Raw genomic sequence first — 21,356 nt, forward strand, 5'->3', positions numbered from 1 at the left:
ACCATCATGATGCCAGACTACAAGCCTCCTGGTGTTTATCTTTCTCCTGATGGGGGAAAAAGTGGTGTCACCCAAGATCTGTGATTATCTGTTTGATCGGGCATCTTTGACTGCAGTAACTATCAGGACTTCTTGGCTTTTCACCCCTTACCTTTGGTCTTTTCATGCATACAGATTTTAGTTTCTCTCACTCTCTCTATAGCCATGTGAACAAATGTGAATAAATGTCTTTCTGTGTCCAAACATGTACTGTCTATGGAAAGCAAGTGCTTTATCAAGTGAAGAACAGGAGTCTACTTTGTAGTGCCTGTGTGTATTCCTTAAAAAGGCTCAAGTTTAAGCAATAAAACCCCTTTTAAATAATTGGTTTTATTCAGAGGGATCAGCTGGGACATCTCCAGCTAGGCTTCTCCTAAGACCATCAGATGAATAAATCAGTGAGAGATGAAATTATCTTCTTTATAGGAGTGGTCTCTTCTTCTGAAAGCTTTTAGCCTTAACACCGCGTCAGGGCCACCAGTTTTCTCAAAAATCCCTTGGTACATATAATTCTTTCATCTGCCTCGCTGAACAGCAGACCCTGCCATTCGGAGACTGACATTGCTTAACTCACGTTTTCTTAATCTCTCTACCCTGATGCTGGCATAAGCAGCAGCCTTTTCTTTGCTCTCTTGGCATCTTTGTACTCAGCTGGCTCCTGAGATCCGCCCTCAGACCCCACCAGGACACACATGTCTATCCAGCCCCCACCTCCTTCCCTTCGCAAGGTTAAAACCGACCCAGCAGCTGCACCTCCCTCCCTGCTGGGTCCTGCATGGGGCAGAAGGAGCAGTCTGCACCCATTCGCACTCTCCTTGACAGGGCTAATGACAGGGAACCAGAGAGTGTGAATATCTACACCAAATATTCACATGAGAGAAGTGAAGAAAACCAGCAGTGAAGATGAAAAGCAACTGGTAAGAGAACAAGTGGGATTTAGAGAAATCTGTAAATAAGAGATTAGAACAGTTAAAGCTGTCTTTGCCAACTGCCTTCTTTGTTGTCTGTTTTCACGACAGCATTATATGAAAGAAATGGTAATAGCAAGACCTTTGTAGACATGTTTTATTATAAGGACAAAGATAAAAAGTTCTCGTGTAAAGAAATTGTCTTGTCAAGTCTGTTAGTAAATTCTTACCTCATGGTTTTATACACTTAATATGCATGACTGAGGAGAAAGTCAACAGCAGAATCTGTCAGAAACTATACATTCATACTAGAGTTTGCTTTCTGTTTACAGGAAAATTACAGCTTTCTTGTACGTGTGTAGTTTTCTGGGGTCTTTCGTCTCAGCTACCATCCAGCAACAATCAAGTAAGGAGATAGACTTTATCTGCCTTTCATCTTTCTGTAATTTTGAATGTCAAAAGAATTATTCTGAGCTTATTCAAAATTAAAATCCTCTCTAGCTAGCCATCACAACAGAAAGATAGAACTCTCTCTCTGTGTGTGTATGTATTTATCTATGTATGCATATGAGAAAGAGGGGAAAAAGTGAGAGCTATGTGTATTATTTTAAGTGCACTATTAGATATATTTTTAAGATAAGGATTAAAATCTGCATATAGGTGGTAGATACATGACACAACTCCCCCCCTCCCCCCCTCTCCATCTTTCAGCGCTCCTAGTTAGATATATTAGTCTGCTATATATGGCAACAAACTGGTTCCATTTTATTTGCTGGGAATAAAATATAAATGGCTGGATGTCAGCCATAAGTCTCATCAAATAATATAGAAAGAGGCTATTTCTAAGGTGTAACATGTCAGCTTGAATGTTCCCTTTAAGCCTATGTTGTCAGAAGGAAACCCACATTTATGGTTGAGCCCTTGCAGCACACAAGAGGCTCTCTGTAGGTTAGAAATGTATCTCCTTCCAACTTGCATGCTTCATTCTTCCCCATCCAGACTCTACTAACATTTTCCATACTGACCTGATACTGGACTTGCACTGAATTCTGAAATTATTTGAATAAATGTTTATTTTCCCTTCTTCCTTCCTTAAATTAGGGGAATCAGTTGGGTCTCCATTTCATTGCAGGGCTTTTTGGCAAATAATATTCAGAAAAATTAGATCTTTAAATTTGCTATCCTCAAACAAACGTTTTCCACGTTCTTGCTTGGGTCAATAAAAAAAGTCTGTAAATCCTTCTTGCCCCTAACGTGTATTTCATGAATGGCCATTTTCTCTGATCAAACGTGGCCCAGTGGATGGTGGGAACACCTGGAATACCAGAGAGGATGGAAGAAGTGCCCACAATTTCTCCCCTCGACAGCCTCGACAGCCTCTTTAGTTGGCATAAAGCTTGTTTAAGTTTCCTTGGGATTAGGAACACTATTGATTTAGGCAGCATTTTTTTTCTTTTTCTTTTTCTTTTCTTTTTTTTTTTTTTTTTTAAGTTTGCTTAAACCAAAAAAAGTTCCAGACCTAAAACTCCTAACACTGCAGGTCTTCTTATGCTGGTACAATTATTCTGCCGTAACTCTGCTAGAAAAGAATAATAACTCCCTCATTTAAAGGTCTAAAAAATCAAATAAAGATTCATTTGAAATTTGGAGCTCCCTAGAAACAGATATTTATTTTCTTTGACCTCTGACTTCACCAAGTACACTTTTCATTTATTATTTATAGTTCTATTTAATTCACAATATTCTTAAATTGCTTCAATTAAATTTTTAAGGTGATCTCTGCAGGCACATGGTTAACTAATCCATCCCTTTCTGCAGGACTACCAGCCATCCTGGGTGCTAGTCGGAGAACTGATCTCTGTCCAACAATTAGGATTGGCCAAGATGACTTACCAGGCAAGTATCATCTGACTTTTTCAGGAAATAGCTGTTGCTCAGAAACTCTAATATTCAGGTTATATTCAGCTCTGTCACTGCACAATGCTGAAATTAAATTAAAATAAAAGTTATATTTTGGGCATGTATGTTTTTTCTTGTAGGCTTTGACCTGATTTCTCAGTTCCAAATAGAAAAAGCTGCTTCCCGAGGAATTATCCAGAGAGTAGTGGGTTCCACTGCTCTACAAGTGGCTTATAAATTGGGGCCCAATGTAGACTTCAGGATCCCAACCAGGTAATGCTCTTTGCTGTTTGACTTTAAAACATACACACACAATAATTTCGCAAGTTTATTTTTAAGGGATAGATCCTCTCTGCAGCTAGATGACCTCATTTGCAAAGTTTTTGGAAAGGGAAAGATGAGTTCAACTTCCATATATATGTATGTATGTGTATATATATATTTTTTTTTTTTTTTTCATTGAAACTACCAGACTAGGTTGATTCTGTAATAGCAATTTCAGGGACATCTAGGTTGATTCTGTAATAGCAATTTCAGGGACATCCACTTTCCTCTAACAATGGTATTGCTCAGGGCTCCTGGAGTTTTGCTGAAAGAAATATATTCACCTCTAGGAACTGAGGCCAAAAGTAGGGAGGTGAAGCAAGGACAACAAGAGGACAGTAAGGAAAGTTTTCTCAAAACATTGAAACAAAGAGATCTTTCTTATGATGTAAAGACTGCAGAGATAAGAATGGAAACTTTGTTGTTGTTGTTTGTTTGTTTGTTTGTTTGCTTTTTGGATAACTGTTACATGCATGTTCCTGTCTGATTTATGGTCACTTAATCTATAAAAGATGGTAGCTATTATTTAGCATGTCACAGGCAAATTGCAACAGGAGCCACTATTTAGGAATCTAATTACGTTTGTTCTTTAGAAGCCAGGATTGGTGCAGGTGAACAAATAGAGACAGTACAACAGGGTAGAGAAGTCTTTGCCAAACTTAGGCAACCCTGCATTCTGGTCCAGCACCTGATGTCATTAAGAATGCCTTTAATTAGCAATTGACTGGTGTAGCCGTCATTGGACTACTGTTTCAGCTAGAAATATTTGGAGATCAAAGTATTTCTGTTGCACGCCAGCTATCACTGACAAGTTTTTCTTGCTGCAGTCTTCCCTGGCTTCTGCCTCCATAGCCATTAGGTTAACCCAGTTTCAAGTTTAACTGGCTGATTGCATTGGACTCATGATTACTTTCCCTCACAGTGGCAAATCAAGGCTGCTAGTGCATAAAGGTGAATCCAAACACAGAGAGAAAACGGGATCTTCATTTCACGAAAAAATGTAGATTCTCGTATTCTCAACTTGTGCATTTTAACTCAGAAAGAGTCTGAAATATCAAAGCCATAATATTTTCATTTTTAAGAGGGCTTAGACGTATTGCTGTAAATGGCTCTAGTGATATGCTTGACACAGACAAATAATCTCTAATCAAGCCTGTACCAACTGTGTTAATATGCTGTGACATCTGAGCTGACTGCTGCCACTGGACATGTTGGCTTAGTGTGGTGCTGTAGTATCAAGGATTTACCACATTCATGATGCTGACTGGCACCCTCAGACAGCGCTGTGCTGTCACACCGCAATGGTAGCTCACAGCTTACCTGAAATTTCAATTTCCCCCTGGCTTAAATTATAGTCATGTGCCCTTGAGCTGAGTCTCTCACCCCACGGAATGTGTAAATGCTTGAGTCCTCATAGCGCTATAGGTGTGCTTCTTCTCTGTCCCTGAGCCAGAGCTTGCTGTGCTGCTCCAGTGCTATTTTACATCATGCCTCTCAGGTGCTGACTCAGAAGTGAAGCTGGCAGTAAGGAACTGAGGTTACCAGTGCAGGAGAAGCACGTCTTAAACCAGCCCGGCATGATGCAGCAATGTTCCCTTGTGGCCAAGAAGGCCAACAGTATCCTGGGGTACATTCGGAAGAGTTTTGCCAGCAGGCCAAGGGAGGTGATCCTGCCCCTCTACTCAGTCCTGGTGAGGCCACACCTGGAGCATTGTGTCCAGTTCTGGGCTCCCCGGTACAAGAGGGACATGGGAGACTGGAGCACCTGTTGTACGAGGACAGGCTGAGAGAGCTGGGCCTGTTTAGCCTGGAAAAGAGAAGACTGAGGGGAGACCTCATCAATATGTATAAATATCTGAGGGGTGGGTGTCAGGAGGGTGGAGCTGGTCTCTTTTCAGTTGTGCCCAGCGACAGGACGTGAGGTAATGACTGCAAACTGAAGCATAGGAAGTTTCAGCTCAATATGAGAGGGCATTTCTTTCCTGTGACGGTGACAGAGCCCTGGCACAGGTTGCCTGGAGAAGTTGTGGAGTCTCCTTTTCTGGAGATATTCAAACCCCGCCCGGATGCCTTCCTGCGCAGCATGCTCTAGGTGATCCTGCTTGGCAGGGGGGTTGAACCAGGTGAGCTCCAGAGGTCCCTTCCAACCTTGGCCATCCTGTGACTCTGTGTGATTCTGTGAAAGCCCCCTCTACCACCACCTCTATAAGGCAATGTGCCAGGAGGGCTCCTGAGGGGTGAAGGGGAGGCGGTGGCTGGCCAGGGGCAGAGGGGCACAGCGCGGGAGCTGTCTGCCCCCGTGGGGCTGAAAGGCCACCCACAACGGCTCCACAGAGCACTGGGACCTCCTCCCATGCCCTCGTCCCAGAGGGGAGCAGCCATGTTCCTGCCAAGGGCTCTCATCTTGTGGAATAGGAAGGGCTGGCCCCTAACTGAGCCTATGCTGCTGTAAGGCGTTCCAGGCTTGTGAGGCCTCTGCATGTTGAAATGGCAAGCAAGCCAATTACACTATCAGCCCATAGGTCCTGCCTGTCACTGTTCATTCAATGTATATCAGGAATAGTAAAATTTAGGCTGGCGTATGATCATTATACCGACCCGTATTAGTCAACATTGCTGTGGCTATGGCATGGGAATGAGAGCTCAGTTAGCTGGCTACGGCTCAATATATTTATTTAGTCTTTGCTGTAGGACTAGCTTACACAGGAGCTGTAGGACTTAGCTTTAAAAAGCTTGCACGGCTTCCTTAAAAAGCTACTAAATTGCAGCTTGGTCTTTTTGCTGCTTGATATACTTGCCAAGGTCCAGAAGTATGTCCCAGAATTAATAGAATGGTTGCACACAAGTCAGGACTTAAGCTTCTCCCATCATCCAAATAAATTTCCATTGCCTTTGCTTCTTCTGGTGGAACATCTGCTGAACAATCGACGTGGTATTCTTAGTGTAATAAGAACCTGTGACACTGCTGTGACTTATATCCATTTTCTCTGATACAGTGAACTTGTAATGTTTCAATCTAATCTATGTGTCTTTTGTAGATGTCCACCACATAGTAAGTACAAAATTAATACTGTAAATTTGAGTAATAATTGTATTGATTTTTAATTGCAAGCTTAAAAAATATGTGATAACAAAGGAATATGTTTGTAATATGTTTTTATGTGGGGAAAAAGGCTAGCCACCTTTTTGCAGTGGATGAAGTCTTAATCCTTTGACTTCACAAATGGGAATCCCACTGCAGGTGTCATGTCACAAGGCCCCTAAGTCAACTTCTGCATGGATAAATTAATGCCAGGGAATGTTCCAAGGCATTCGTACATTATCATCTACACTGCTAAAATATTGTGCAAGACCTTGACATGGTTTTGGTCCATACTAATTAACACTCTTTACACAATTCCTGGGTACTGCTTGGCAGTTAGCATTAGGCCATGGACCTTGGACCGTGTTGCATGTGGTCATTGTGTTTTGGAAGTAAGCAGTACTTTTAAGTAAGCATTTTTTCTTGCCAGGTGTACTTAGTATCAGAGAACAGTTCCAGGCACATTGAATTTAGTAGCATGAAGGTGGACAATGAATCTACGAACTATATCTCTTTGCCTGCAGTCTCTTCTCTGCAGAAAGGAGAGCAATATAAAAATGTAAACTGCCTTTTGAACAGTGCTTGTTCTGAGGTGAGTTGTGTGCTGTAGGCAGTTTTAACAGATGACTTGACAAACATTAAGATAGGAAACTATAAAATGAAAATAAGAGGTTTATAAAGCTTTTTCAGTAAACTTGGAATATCCAGAGAATTTCATAAGCTGATTTCCTGGTTTTTTGTTTGGCAATAATGCTTCCCTGTGAAGTAATGCTCCTCAAATGCCTGAAAGTGTGGTTTTCCTACAACCAGACACTGAAGTTCTTTGGGTACTTTTCCTTTTGCATTACATGTAAGATACCTTACATAGTACTACTCCATTGATATTGATGATGACACTCTAATGGAAAAGAAAAAAATGCAACTAAGAATCTAATTAGCTCACAAGAGAAATAATTAACTCAGACCTGGATGTTTCTGAAGAATAGAGACCAGCTGAGGGTAATGAGTCCTAGCAAATGGCTTCTGGCTAATGACTTTGGACAATTGCTTTTAAAAATGCTTAGTTTTCTACTGTTACTACGCCTTTTTTTTTTTTTTTTTGTTAATGGCTGCCAGATAGTTCCTGCTAGGTCAGCTGTGATTCTAGGCTTCAGGAGGTACAGATACAGAAGTCTCCTGCTTGAGCAAAAGAACCCACACCTGTGGGTGTATGATACTGCATTACCATGGGGTTGGTCAGAAGGATTTCTACAGCCATTTCTAGTTGATAGTACTAACATTTCTAAAATCTTAATTTAGCAAAGAGTAAGTTATCACAGTGGGAAATGGGGCCCACCTAAGAAACTAACTCTTAAAGAAACATAATAAAGCAGACAGTTATTTTGCAGTATGTAAGTCAGTAGTTAACATTTTAAAATACTCTGCTGCTCTTAATGAATTCTGAAGACAATGATGTTATTTAGTGCTTCCGCTGCCTAGTCAGTTGAATCATATTATTTGTATTGATGCCTGCTTTGTAGGACTCAGCCTTAAAATTTTAAAGAAACGTTGCTGGTAAGCACTCAAACTATCAGAATAATAAGATTATTAGGTATTCATGAAAAAAGAAAAAAAAAGAAAAATAGAGAGTAGTGTTTCAGAAGTTTCCTTAGATGAATTATAGATGGGGAAAAACCGTGTACTGAAATACATTGATAGGACTAAAGCCAATGGGATTGCTTTTCATTACCATGGGAGTAACAGAGATGAGAATCTGTCTCTGCTTTACTTGAATTAAAAGTATAAATCTTACACAGTTACAGTCCCACACAGAATACATTTCTGGTGTTGGTCAAGCTGTGTTTAGTTATGCTGATATTTCGCCATTAGTCTAATAGCAGCAGCTCTTCTGATTTGTTATTATTATTATTTTTAATATAAATATTCGTGTTTGTGTGCTGACTTTTTACTGTTTTATAAACATTTCTTATACTTTAGTTTTATTTTACCAATGTCACAAAGTCTTAAACAACTTCTCTTCTTTGTATATCACTTGAAAAAGTTAAAGTAATTCTTTTCTATTTTTATTTCTGAGTAAGAAGGAGGACCCATATGATGGCTTGTAAAGCACAAACACTAAAGTTAAATATGGTGCACAGAATCCTTTTGCCAATCTGGTATAAACATTTTCTTTTTTATGTAAAAAAGCTATAGCTATTATTTCTCTCTTTTCTTTTTTTTTTTTTTTTTTTTTTTTCCTTCCCCTCTTTCTTTCATTTATTTTTCCCAGTGTGTCAGCTGAGGTGAGAATCTGTGTAATATTTTAACCAGTGTTACCATGAGAGTAAAACTTATCAGTGCAGAGAAGGAATGCAAGTCTCTCTTCAGAGGATCTGGGATTAGTAATGCTTTTTTTAGCTGTAAGGCTTGGTGTGTCTGATCCCCCAGAGCCACTGAACTTGATAGAAAATGGAAAATCACATGGAATTTAGTTTAAAAATTACCTAAAAATAATACCTTTGATAGGATAGAAGTAAAAACAGCTGTTGTGCAAGAACATACAGCGGGATTCAGCAAATGAAGAAATAATTAGCTTGGGTGAGCTAAGGTTTTCGCAGTAGAGGAGACTAAAATACTTGTTTAAGAGATATTATAGAAGGACACTAAGGTCCATAAGGGACATGCTGACAGGATCAGGAACTTAGCAAAGTTTAATGTGCATCAGAAGGGGGATAAGGAGTGTACTTGCAAAGCAGGAACATATATATAAATATGTTGCATAAGCTAGAAGCCTAACAAAAGGAAGGACTGGGCAGCAGTAAACGCTGGAAAGTGCTCAGAATATGAGGAAAGATAAAGTGTCCACACATCATTGACATTTGCATTTAAGAAGGCATGATACAAAACAAAACACAACATGACAAGCTAGACAAAATCCTATCAAACAAAGCCAGCTGGGACAGACTACTGCATCTGCAGTCACCAGCAAAATGAGTCACAGCGAACCGCAGACAACTTGAAGATGCTGGCAAGGAGCCCCCTCTCCCACCTGTGTATATCTCTGCACCTTGTGCAAGGAGATAATCTTCCAGCCAAGTGTTCCTGTTCCTCATACACCAGCTTTCCCTGCAGCTGAAGTACATATCAGACTGCAGGCTCACGGGGAAGGAGCAGAAACGCTAGCAGTTCCAGTGGTTTATTATTAAGGTGAAGCTGCTGCTGCTGACAGGCTTTCCCAGTCCTTATGAAATCTTGGTGAGACTGTGCCGTCGCCTGCTGGAATATGATTGTACTACAGCTTTGGACACATTAACACCACTAAGAAATGTGAAGTACTACTCTCTTACCAACTCACAAGCCATCAAGGATACAGAATAAGAACTAGTTTTCTCGTTTTTTCCCCTTTTTTATCTCAGCCTAAGGCTGGAGGTTCACTAATGGCTAAATTCCTGCTGAGGTAGGATTGATTTGCCACTCAAAAATAATCTTTGTTCAAAATGCCTGCTTGCCTGAGAAGTTATTTTAATGAATGCTGGTGACAAAAAAAAAACTCTGCATGTCTCCATACAGTCAAATGTCAAATACAATTTTTTGTCTGTGAAATTCTTAAATGTGGATATGCGGAAAATAATGTGTCAATGTCAACTCAATTCTGGCACTACGATCTTACCATTTATAGAATGTGAAAAGGCATCTTTTAAAAATATTCTACCGGTTTCACTGACACGTTTGAGCTAAAAAATGGCATCACTATTTGAAACAGTGATACAGCCAGTAGTACATGTTTGTGTTTCCAAATCTCACATGTTATAGGAGTAGCAAAACAAAGAAACATTTTATATGTGGCAAATCTTCCCCTGCTACTTGTAGCCTCGTGGTTCAGTGCCACAGGACACAATGCATTTTTAATGTAGGTTCTTACTGTGCGCGTGATTGTCGGTGAATGATCTGTTGCATGATTACTGCTGAAGTGATAGCTAATACATTAACAAAGTGGTTATTGTCAGGCTGAACAGGAAAATGCCTTTGCAAAAGACATTCTTATGTCTTCAAAAATAAAAGCAGTTGTACACTATTTACTTAGTCAATTGAAAGTCACACTAAGTTGATTTTGTAAGTCTAATATTAGAAACAGCATGATTGTAGGATATACTTTCTAAGTGTAAAGTACTAGCCTGCTGTTGCATGATCCATTACACTTCAAAAGGGTTATCATAAATATTTCATAACGGAGGAAGTAGAACCCACATTTCTGAATCAGTTTATTTTGCCATCAGTGACAGTAATGACTCAAAAAGATATACCATTTTGGGACTCTTCAGGTGGAAGAGTGCTGATAAAGAATGTTTGAAATATGGTTCTGCTGAGGACCTGATTTTCATTACTCTGTTGTGGTACGTGGAGGTTTTCAGAACAAATACAACAAATTTACTGTATTTTGATCCTACACAGTGCAATATATTCCAATGGATTGCCTGATGAATATTCCTTTCTTACTACTTTCCGGATGAGTGGACCCACACTTCAGAAATACTGGACTATTTGGCAGATTCAAGATTCTTCAGGAAAAGAACAAGTTGGAGTGAATCTTAATGGTCCAATGAAAAGTGTTGAGTTTTCTTATAAAGGAGTGGATGGAACTCTCCATACTGCATCATTTTTACATTTGCCTTTCTTGTTCGATTCCCAATGGCACAAGCTTATGATAAGTGTGGAAACAAGCAGTGTCACACTTTTTATTGACTGTATTAAAATAGAATCCCTAAACATAAAACCAAAAGGGAAAATCAGTGTTGATGGCTTCGCTGTGCTTGGAAAGCTTAAAAATAATCCTCAAATTTCAGTTCCGGTAAGTATCAAAATCTTATATTACTACAAAAAATGTTTTACAAGATCTTTACACTTAATCTTTTTCATGGAATGCATCTTCATATATTTTCTGAAGGCATAAAAGGCAGAAAATAACCCACTTGGCAGGTAAGTACTAACTTTGATTGTCAAATTTTGCACATATAGATATCCTGTGGAAGGTAAGGGATCACCCAGGTTGTCTGAATTTCAATAGTGAAATGTTTTAGACACCCACACTTCTGTCACTGGATTATGCTGTCAGATATATCAACTGTGTGTTCCCTTGTTTGTATCATATGTGGAGCTTGATCTAGAAGGAAACCACAGGACATGAGCTTGGGGACTCTACTCACACCAAAGAGAGCAAGAACCTTTCACTCCTGTGTGTGCACCAACCATCAGCAAGAGATAATTAGTCCTGTCTCTGTCAGAATAAATATTTTAAATTGTTAATACAAAGGGAATATCTCCTGCAAGAGATTGATGGAGGTCCTTATTTGCTCAACTCTGATGTTCACACAAGAAGTAAGAGAACCATGTTCAAATTGGTGCTAAACCAGAGATTTATCTTCATTTATCTTCACTATCTTATACCTCAGGAAACTCTTCCAATCATTGTGTTACCTGGTATGATCCTATTGACAGCATCATTTTCTCTTTAATTAGCTTGATTTTTTTTTTTTTTTCCCAAAAAGACTGACCCAGAGTAGACAGCTAATTCTTAAAGAGGGTTCTTGTTAATAGGCACCATAGGATGCATACTTCTTATCCTGTATCCTGGAAGTATAGCATCAGAGTCCAGGTCCAATCCAAGTGAAGGGCCTAGCAGAGCTGAGACAAAAAGCCCACCCAGCTCCACAATACTTCTCCTGGCTGCCTCAGGACACCCCATTCCCATATCCTGACTTCTGTGAATCTGCTTCTTAGATATTAACTTTCCTTGTGCGTTGTACTAGATACCTAAACTCACTATAGAGGGTTCCTTTATTCTGTGTAGCAAGACTAGGCAATGAAATTCTATTTTATATCCTGTTAGAGGATTTAATGCTAAAAATATCCTCTTCGTGCTACTATATTTTGGGGAGAGTTGTTTTGATGGAGAAAATAACATTGGGGCTGGCCTACAGAAAATATTGAATGCTTTTGTGACCTTCTACCAAGAAAACTGAATCTGAAAAACCCAAGGGATTTTATTATTTGGTTATCTGATTTAGTTTCCAAGATGAGTGATTAATATAAAACACAGAGAAAGTGACATACCTATAACTTCTGACAGAAAACAATTTGTAGCTGTCACATCTGCATTTTGCCTTTTAGACATTTGTGAAAGTGTTTTTCTCAGGCAGTGTTTTTTCAGCTAATGAGTCATACTGCACTTTATGCTGAATAATAGGAGAATTTTGTCCCATGGTAGCATTAAATGACATTTAAGACTTTGGAAAGGCTTTTTCTGCGTTTACTTTGTAGATTAAAATGAAATAGTTTCTGTTAAATAATAGTTACTGTTGAAAAAAATGCAGAAAGCAATTGTAAAATTCCATATATTTTCCTGTTTCTTTTCCAAGGAACCTCTGTAAGTGTCTTAAGAACATATAAAATGAATAGTGAGGTATAGGGCATTCATTTTAAAATGACTTGAATGGCAAAAAGAGAATTACATGCTTAATATATTGTAAACATTTCTCATATTACTACACAGCAGATTTGCAGCAGCTTTGAAGTAAAACGCGTGAAGTGAGATATAATCTTGCGTTAACTATATCTCATGTTATTTGACAAAATTGAATAAACTTCAAAGGCCAAATGTCACAAGAAAAGTATCCTCTCATACTTTGTCACTTCTGTATGTATAGGCAACTCTATTGCACCAGATAGAAATCAGATTTACTTGAAAAATGGTGAGAGAAAGCTGCCACAGATGTCTGAAATTGGCTGCCTAGGTATGTTGCTATGGATGTGGATTAGGAGACATCAGTAGGTGAAATGTTACAGTAATTCTGTTGAGAACAAAAACTGATCTTTGAAAATTTCATTCAGAAGTAATGCTGGAGTTGATACCGTTAGTATTAGCTGCATGCTTTGCTGACTGCTCTGAGGGATATGAGTAGATGAATGGATGGATGGGATGTTGAAAAGTTTGCATATTCTAGGCATGACCCTAGGATGAAAAAACTTCTACCCTAATATCATATTCTTCTTTGGAAAGACATCTAGATTAAATGCACAGAAGGATGTAGGCATTATGTATTATAGCACCCAGTATGCAGTGCTACAGTAAACCATGCCCTCAAGCTAGACACACAGACACCCCTTTAAAAACAAGGAGGGTTTCTGTTGCATGTTGAAGTAATGACTGGAAGTGTCAGCCTACAGACTAGGAGAGAGATGTGGTATTAAGGTGACGTTGGCAAGAACTTGGATTTCTACCCATTCTTCATTGGTGCTCTGGATGACACTGATTAAGGCAGCCCTGCAGAGAAGGAACTGGGGGTACTGGTGGATGAAAAGCTTGACGTGAGCCGGCAGTGCACACCTGTAGCCCAGAAAGCCAACTGCATCCTGGGCTGCATCAAAAGAAGTGTGGTCAGCAGGTTGAGGGAGGTGATTGTCCCCCTCTGCTCTGCTCTCGTGAGACCCCAGCTGGAGTGCTGAGTTCAGCTCTGGGGTCCCCAGCACAAGAAGGACATGGAAGTATTAGAATGAGTCCAGAGGAGGGCCACGAAGATGATCAAGGGGCTGGAGCACCTCTCCTATGAAGAAAGGTTGAGAGAGCTGGGGCTGTTCAGCCTGGAGAAGAGAAGGTTCTGGGGAGACCTCATTGCGGCCTTTCAATATATATAAAAGGGGGCTTGTAAAGAAGACAGAGATTTTTTTTAAATTTTATTTTTTATTTATTTATTTATTTATTTAAACCAGGGCCTGTAGTGGCAGTACAAGGGGCAATGGTTTCAAACTGAAAGAGGGTAGACTTATATTGGACATTTAGGTTTTAGGTAGGCATTTTCATGATGATGGTGGTGAGGCCCTGGCACAGGCTGCCCAGAGAAGCTGTGGATGCCCCATCTCTGGAGGTGTTTAAGGCCAGGTTGGATGGGGCTTTGGGCAACCTGGTCTGGTGGAAAGTGTACTTGCCTATGACAGAGGAGTTGGACTAGATAATCTTTAATGGACCCTTCCAACCCAAACCATTCTGTGATCCAATGATTTTGGCTAAGATTAAAGAAGTTGGGAAAAGCAGCAGAGGAAAATTAGAATTTTATCCTCCTTCCTCTTCAACCATGTTTTTTTGCTTGTTTGTTTTGCATCCCTGTGTTTTGCAGAAGACCTGCTTTTTTTTTTTTTTTTTTTTTTTTTTTTCCCCCTCCAGTGAGGCGTACAAACAAGGAGCAGTGCATAGGTTGGGCTCCTCAGACGTTTTGTAAGGGAAGAGTGTCCAGCATTAACTTCTGCCTCATCTATGCTTAAGCACTTACAGCATTAGGCACTAGTATGAAGCTCCTTGAGGTTGGAAGAATGTTAAGTATGGGTCACACTGCTTCAAGGATGAAAAGGCAAAATGGTATTTTCACTTATAATTCACCATTTATTGTGCAAAATATTTGTTTACCCCTTTAAAATGTTTATGGAAATATTCAAACATTTTTAGTGCATTTTGTGAAAAAAATAAAATCTTTTGCATAAGGTAGGCCTTAAAACAGAGGAATATGTTCCACATTTTTTGACAAAAAGTGCTGGAACAAACTACCAAGGAAGGAAGAAGGTAAGCATCACATTAAATTTTTAAACCAAGTCTGCACATCAAAAAATATCCTTTAATTCCAACAGCATTGTGGGCTTAACATAGGACTCACTAGACAGAAGTGGCTTGTTCATGGCCTGTACTCTGAAGTCAAAACTGTCAGTGGTGATGGTCCTGCCTGATACTATAAAAATGTAGATTTAGGAAAGCCATATGCTCTGGAATTATGATAAAGAAAACTCACAAGATGATAGACTAGAAACTTTAAAATGTCTTTTTATATGGCACAAGTTTGTGTTTTGGCCTGTGTATTTAGTTTCTCTTTAAATGGAGTAAATAAATCTATGGTTAGGTACATTCTAGGTTTATCCTATAACTTGCTTGACTATTCTCAGTTTAAGCATCTCAGAAGTCTTGGTTATTTAATATGTCCCATGCACAATTTCTAATTTATTTTCAAGCGTTGTTAAAGTATATGACTTCCAGTGTTACAATTTTTAAAGGACATAAGTTATGTTTCCTGGTTTTCCTCTTTTTATTTATTTATATATTTATTCAGTATTCCATGAGTGATCCATTTATCTTGCAGAATAGGTCAACTTCTTACACGTACACTATAATACATGTCATTTTAAGAGAGATTCTTTATGGCTTGTTGTTACTGTGATTGCTTCTGAGAGTAATAGAGTTCCATTAGAAACTCTGGCTTGCCTTTGAGTGTTTACAAAGATTTATCCCAGGATTTCTGGAATGTTTTATAGAGGGCACATTTTTATACAGGTTTACAACTGCATTTTATCTTTTCTTAGATAAAAAAGAAAATAGTTCTTTTTATCTAAAAGTAATTCAAATAATCGACTATAAACTCTAAGTAATACAAGATATATCATCAGTTCAAAACTGAAAAAGAACTTACCTCTTGAATCCTGTATTTGTTAAGAAAAGGTAAGGGCATTCATTTCCTACTGCTCAAACATTAACTGCTGTGAGATGATGTAAATTGCCTTAGTTTCTGTGATTTCAGAGGCACTACCCTGATGTTCTCATAACTGTCACTAAACACGTTGCTGGAAGTGATCCTACATCATTATTTAATTGACATTTAATGCTGTTGACTGCAGCTACCTAACTTCTAACATATAAGAGGAAACTGCTTATCAATATTTGTTGAACAAGGATTAATTTACACTATTGCACAGATTATATCCATGTATTGTAAAAAAAAATTTTTTTTTTTTTTTTTCACTCTGTGAAATCTCTCAGGATAAGATATGTTTAAATAGATGTAGCTTATTTCCGGTCACTTAAGAACAAATGTGCAAACAGTTGATAGCAGACTTCCCTTAGAACAAACAGATATCACTGATGAAAAACAGCAAAACCTCCACCTGAAAATCAATTAGCTGAACTGTAATTCCCCCAAAGTACTGTTTTTCTTTGAATCATCCCTGAGGCAGCAGTAACCCAGCAGGGCACAGAGCCAGCTCGTCCAGAAGGCAGCTGCAGACATGCTCTGATTTACCCCCAGAGGAATGTCACAATTTCTCTTAAAGTCTATGGTACTGTTAAATGCTTCGCCATGGGCTTATGCTGCTATACTGAAAGTAGTACTCTAGATATTTAGGTCTCACTTAGATTTACTAAACCTTCATATCCCCCATCTAAAGCCAACTATAAGACAAGTGAATTGCATAGCTCTGCTACCGAGATGTGCAAAACTGTGGGCATTTATGGGCATTTCCATAAAACTGAAGAGGGCAAAACAGTGAACTGACAGACATAACCAATCCAATTATATATGTGTTAATAATTTAAAATGAAACTGAAATCCCATGAGAATTTTGGAAAATGGATGTCAAGGCTATTGACCTATGGGTCTTAACCACCTATGGGTCTTAAAAGATTAAATTTTAATAACTCTGCTTTATTATTATCCTTGGTTTATCCAAGGTTCATTTCTGAGAACATTGTGCTTGTATTTCATCCTTAATAACACCTTGTACTGATTTTATAGAACATCTACTCCAGACATCTTCAAAATGGTGGCATCCTTTAGATCCTAAAAAAGCCCAAAGCAAAATAATTACCAAGAAACCATAGTTAAAAATAAATAAATAAATTAGTGCTGACTGACCAAGCAACTGTGAACTAAGATATGTCAAATTAAAACTGCATATTCAAAATATTACAACTGCTTTCACATTCTCATTGTGGCACAGTGTTTTGTAAACAATGCTAAGTATTTTATTCTGCATGTGATGCCTGCCTCTTTTATTAAGACTTATTTCTGTTTGTTTATTAATCTCATGAGAGTACCAGGCTTTACTTAATGTTCACCATTCAAACCCCTTCTTGAACAAAACAAAGTGATCAGTTTTCTCTTTGGCCATTCAAGAATGTTGGAAGGAAGCATACGAGACATTAAAAGGATCTGGCTCAGCAAGTTAAGTTCCTACTGTAGCAAGTTATCCCATTTTACAATCTCATTAATAATTTTTCTGTTTTAATATTGACTTTGTACAAAGTTGAAAAACTTGGTTCAAACTTAAAAATGTAGATGCATTTGCTAGTAGTATTCTCCTGAGACTTGGGTATTGGCACTGGGAGAGTCATTCATCAAAGTCTAGGCCAACCCAGCAATTAGCATTTTCTCATCTCACATCTTTCTTACCTTAGTGCAGAAGCCAAAAAAATCTGAAGACAACCCCCCTGCCACACACACATGCACACAAAGAGGCAAAGATTATCTATATATTAAAAAAGCAAAACAAAACAATGTGGTGATGCAGGTACCAGCTGCTGGTAGTATTCTTTAAAAGTAGTTTTTCAGAGTGTTTGCAAATTTTGTAGCACTTTATAAGTTGAAAATACAGCTCAGGACTATTGATTTCAGTTACAGTTGTTACTGATCAGCCTTTTGGCATAACCCATACCCAGACACTTCAGTTCAAGCAACTAACCTTTCCTCCTGTAATGAAGAATGCTATAATGAAGAATGGCTATTTTGATATAAATAATTTGTTTACACTATGTAAGAATTATGAGACAAAAGCAGGAGTACAATCCACAGTGGCATGTCTGCCTTTGTCACAAAGCCATCCTTTCTTTTTCTATCACACTTTGCCATATTCACTTCCAAACTTCCACTTTCTGCAGTATGTGAATCATTTCCACAGCCATGCTTCTTTGGTCTGGCGAATGAGGCAAAAGTTCTGAGGGAAGAAGTGTGGAATCACAGTTTCAGATTACACACAGGGAAGTGTTTACAGGCAATCTTAATTTAGTATTTTGTGGCTACTTAATGGATTACTTTTTAATTTTAATATTATTAAATGATACTCAATATCATTTTACTTTAACATTAAACAGACTAAATGGAGAAGAAAAAGATGTCACTTAGAACCACACCTACCCCACTTAAATCAGAAACAGGTTATTATTTAAATCAGAAATAGATTATAAGCACTGCTTTAGAGGCATTATGGACCTCTCTGCCCCTGCAAATTGAAGGGTGAAATATTCACCCTTGAAATATTCAAGGGTGAATAATGCAGACTCAGCATCTAGTGGTATGGTATGAAGTAAATTATTATCTGGGGGTCATTTGGTCTCATTTTTATGCCTTTTTATGATTCATCATTTTCAGATTCCAGCTAACCTCTTATTTTTATCATTGTATTGCTGCCTATTAGTATGAAATTATAGTATACGTTCAATTCTTTTATATGTCTATTATGTCGTTCAGTTGTCTATTATGAAGGACTGGAAAAGGTTTTAAAATGAGAACTGGATAAAGGAGGTGAAGAATTGACTCACAGATAGTGGTGTCAGATAACACTGTAGGTAAAAGAAACTACTGCCTCCTTTGTGCTGTTCGCAGCACTCTGGAAACTGGAATGGCTGTGCTAAATAGAACAGCAGAGATGTGATAGCAAGGAGTTCAGGAGTGGCAGCAGAGAAGTGGTGAAGGTGAAAGGAATAACAGAAAAGAAACTTGTGGACATGTGGGTGTCTTGCAGAGATCTTAAAGGACTTCAGACTCAAAGCCTTTTTCAGCTACAGCAGTCAGCATGCAACTAAGTCTATGTAAGGAAGGTGTCAGGAGAGGAAAGCATCTCAGTGACAGTCTGCTTTCTGCATCAGTCACAGGTTGGGATTGAAGAAAGCAAAGAGATATCTTAGAGGGAGCGCAGGAGGCAGCCAGGAAGCACTAAGACATTATGTTGTGGGAGAGATGGTGGGAAGCTGCTTTAGCTCTATAGAATAAGAAGAAAGATTGAGAGAAGTGGAAAAATAATAAATGAAAGCCCCTGGCTGCTCCCACTTTTATTTCAGTTTCTCAGAAAAACAAATCACAGTCTTTTCTATACCAGGACTCCATGTTGCAACAACAACAAAAAATCTTTCTTTTCCCCCAGGTAAACCACTCATTAGTGGGTCATAAACCAAGTTGGTACTATATATGATAGAAAGTGAAAACAATCCAAGACTTTAAAACTTGAAAATAATAACTATGCACAGTGCAATGTGCTTTTGGTACTTAAAATCCCACTTGATGCATTATAAATCAGATGATAACACCTGTGAAGCTGTGTATTTGAGTTATTTGATAACTATTAGCAGAAGATATGTATTTTTTATCCATGTATGCTCATCAAGAGAGACTTGGTGGCAGTCTCTGAGAAGAGATTGTCTTAATCTTGTGTCATTTTCCAATGCCATATAAAAATTCAAAGAAGATGTGAAATTTCACAGATATATATAGCTTAATTGCAGAGTGTTGTTACTGTACATACAATCCAGTTTTCTGAAGCCCTCACACTTGAACCATCTGTTTCTGCCCTCAGACCTATCACTCCTCATAGACTTAACCATCCAGTCAGAGAAAATCTTCTGGGGACTGTGCGTCTTTTAATAAAACCACCACTATAACATAATATGAGATAAATGCCTGAGCTCATAAGAACATCTTTACAAATAAATGATGGATCTCACCTCTTCTTTAAATCCCTCAGCAGGTTTACGCCTCCTCTATAAAATGTCTTCAGATTTCGGGGCTGGAGGGATGCAGGGTGGCGATCTGCTCTGGAGTAAGCCCCAGAGGCTGAGCCAGACCACGCCAGTGGTTTGTGCTGAATTGCATCTACCTGCCTTTCAAAACACATCATTAGCTGACCAGTGCTCATCCTATTAAAACCTTGTCAAGTGTGTCCCCCTAGACTGATTTAATGTTGTTTTGTCTTCCCCACCAGTTTGACATCCAGTGGATGGTGATTCACTGCGACCCCCTGCGACCCCAGCGAGAAGGCTGTGGCGAGCTCCCGGCCCGGGTGAGCGGCATTCCCAGCCTGGCACTGCACAGCCAGGCTGCCACCAAGTCTGTCCAGCCCACAGGAGCCTCGTTTTTCCCCCTCTGTGTCCAGAGATGTCTATTTTCACCATACCTGTGTGAAATTTGGTGCCTTTAGAAACCCAGCCCCCCATGAGCAGCAGCCTCATTTTAACTCTTCCATGCCTTCCTTTCTTTTCTTCTTCACTCGCTGCTCATGCCAGAGACTTTTGAAAGCTGTGTCTTGCAGCGAGGGGAGATTTTTGCCACCTCCTTGTAGATTCCCAGGCAGCCTTAGGGAGGGAAAAGCTTGGTGGGGGATGAGGGAAGGTGCCCAAAGCAACAGCAAGCAGGGCAAAGGGTTAAAGGAGCTGCTGTCATTCAATCCTCTCCTTCCCAGCCTTCAGCTCTCCTCCAATCCCCACGACCCCCTCTCCGAGGCATTTAATAACCAGCAGTGAGGGGTGCCTGCAGCTGGGTTCACCTTTTGGCTGCAGGGACGCGTTTGGGGTTTTGGTGCCTTGTGGCACCCGAGCAGGGTGCTTCCCACCATGGCCTGGGCTGTGCTGGGCCCCCTGCCGCAGGGGCTCTTCCTGCAGATTATTTGCCTCTGCCTGGCTCAAGTAAGTTTCCTCTGACTTTGTCCCTGTTTTTCTCCCTTGCAGATAAGCCAGACGGTGATTGAGGTAAGTGTGAGGGAAGGGACGGTGTTGTGCGCTAAGGGAAGGGGTCTGGGTGAAGAGAGGCTGAAGGCTGCTTTCCGTCATGCCCAGGCACTGACCCGCTGAAGGGCTTTTGACCCTTTTCTCCTCCACCTACAAATACCACGGGCTGGGTTATTTCTGGAAAGACTGGTGGTGTGGGGAGGAAAGGCGGCCGGAGCAGCAGTGCTGTGGGGAGCAGGGCCCCAAGCTGGCCTCCCGCTCACAGAGCGCCTTTGTGGGGGCTGGAGCTGGCAGCGAGGAGAACAGAGACCCCCATTATAGGGACGGAGGCCCATAAAAGCCTTGCTCTTAGCTTCCACACACAGGCAGCGCCTCCTGCCTCTCCCCTGGGAGCCTGGTGCTTGCAGAAGGAGCCGCTGTGGATGCTAATGTAATCCTGCGGAAACAGGGGGAGCTGCTGAACCTGCCCCTGAAGTAGGGAAAGGGCTGCTTTAAATTTTCTTCTTTAGCATGAACTCTCAGGAAGACTGTCTGCTTTATG

The 21,356-nt window shown here is 39.7% G+C and overlaps 1 protein-coding gene across 2 annotated transcripts in view; it reads left to right on the forward strand.

The window, feature by feature from the left end:
- Positions 1–767: 767 nt before the first annotated feature.
- COL9A1 (collagen type IX alpha 1 chain) overlaps positions 768–21,356 on the forward strand; it is a 67,265-nt gene continuing 46,676 nt past the window's right edge. The window contains exons 1-7 of one of the 2 annotated variants that reach the window (XM_066994732.1): positions 768–956; positions 1,280–1,353; positions 2,766–2,843; positions 2,987–3,119; positions 10,684–11,080; positions 20,074–20,151; positions 20,816–20,836. In XM_066994732.1, coding sequence (XP_066850833.1) covers positions 943–956; positions 1,280–1,353; positions 2,766–2,843; positions 2,987–3,119; positions 10,684–11,080; positions 20,074–20,151; positions 20,816–20,836 — 795 coding nt within the window. In that variant the 5' untranslated portion in view covers positions 768–942. Of the gene's footprint in view, positions 957–1,279; positions 1,354–2,765; positions 2,844–2,986; positions 3,120–10,683; positions 11,081–20,073; positions 20,152–20,563; positions 20,774–20,815; positions 20,837–21,356 lie in introns of those variants that run through there. The other variant, XM_066994733.1, reaches the window with a different exon arrangement.

This window comes from Anser cygnoides, chromosome 3 (assembly GCF_040182565.1).
Source record: "Anser cygnoides isolate HZ-2024a breed goose chromosome 3, Taihu_goose_T2T_genome, whole genome shotgun sequence".
Taxonomy (NCBI): Eukaryota; Metazoa; Chordata; class Aves; order Anseriformes; family Anatidae; genus Anser; species Anser cygnoides.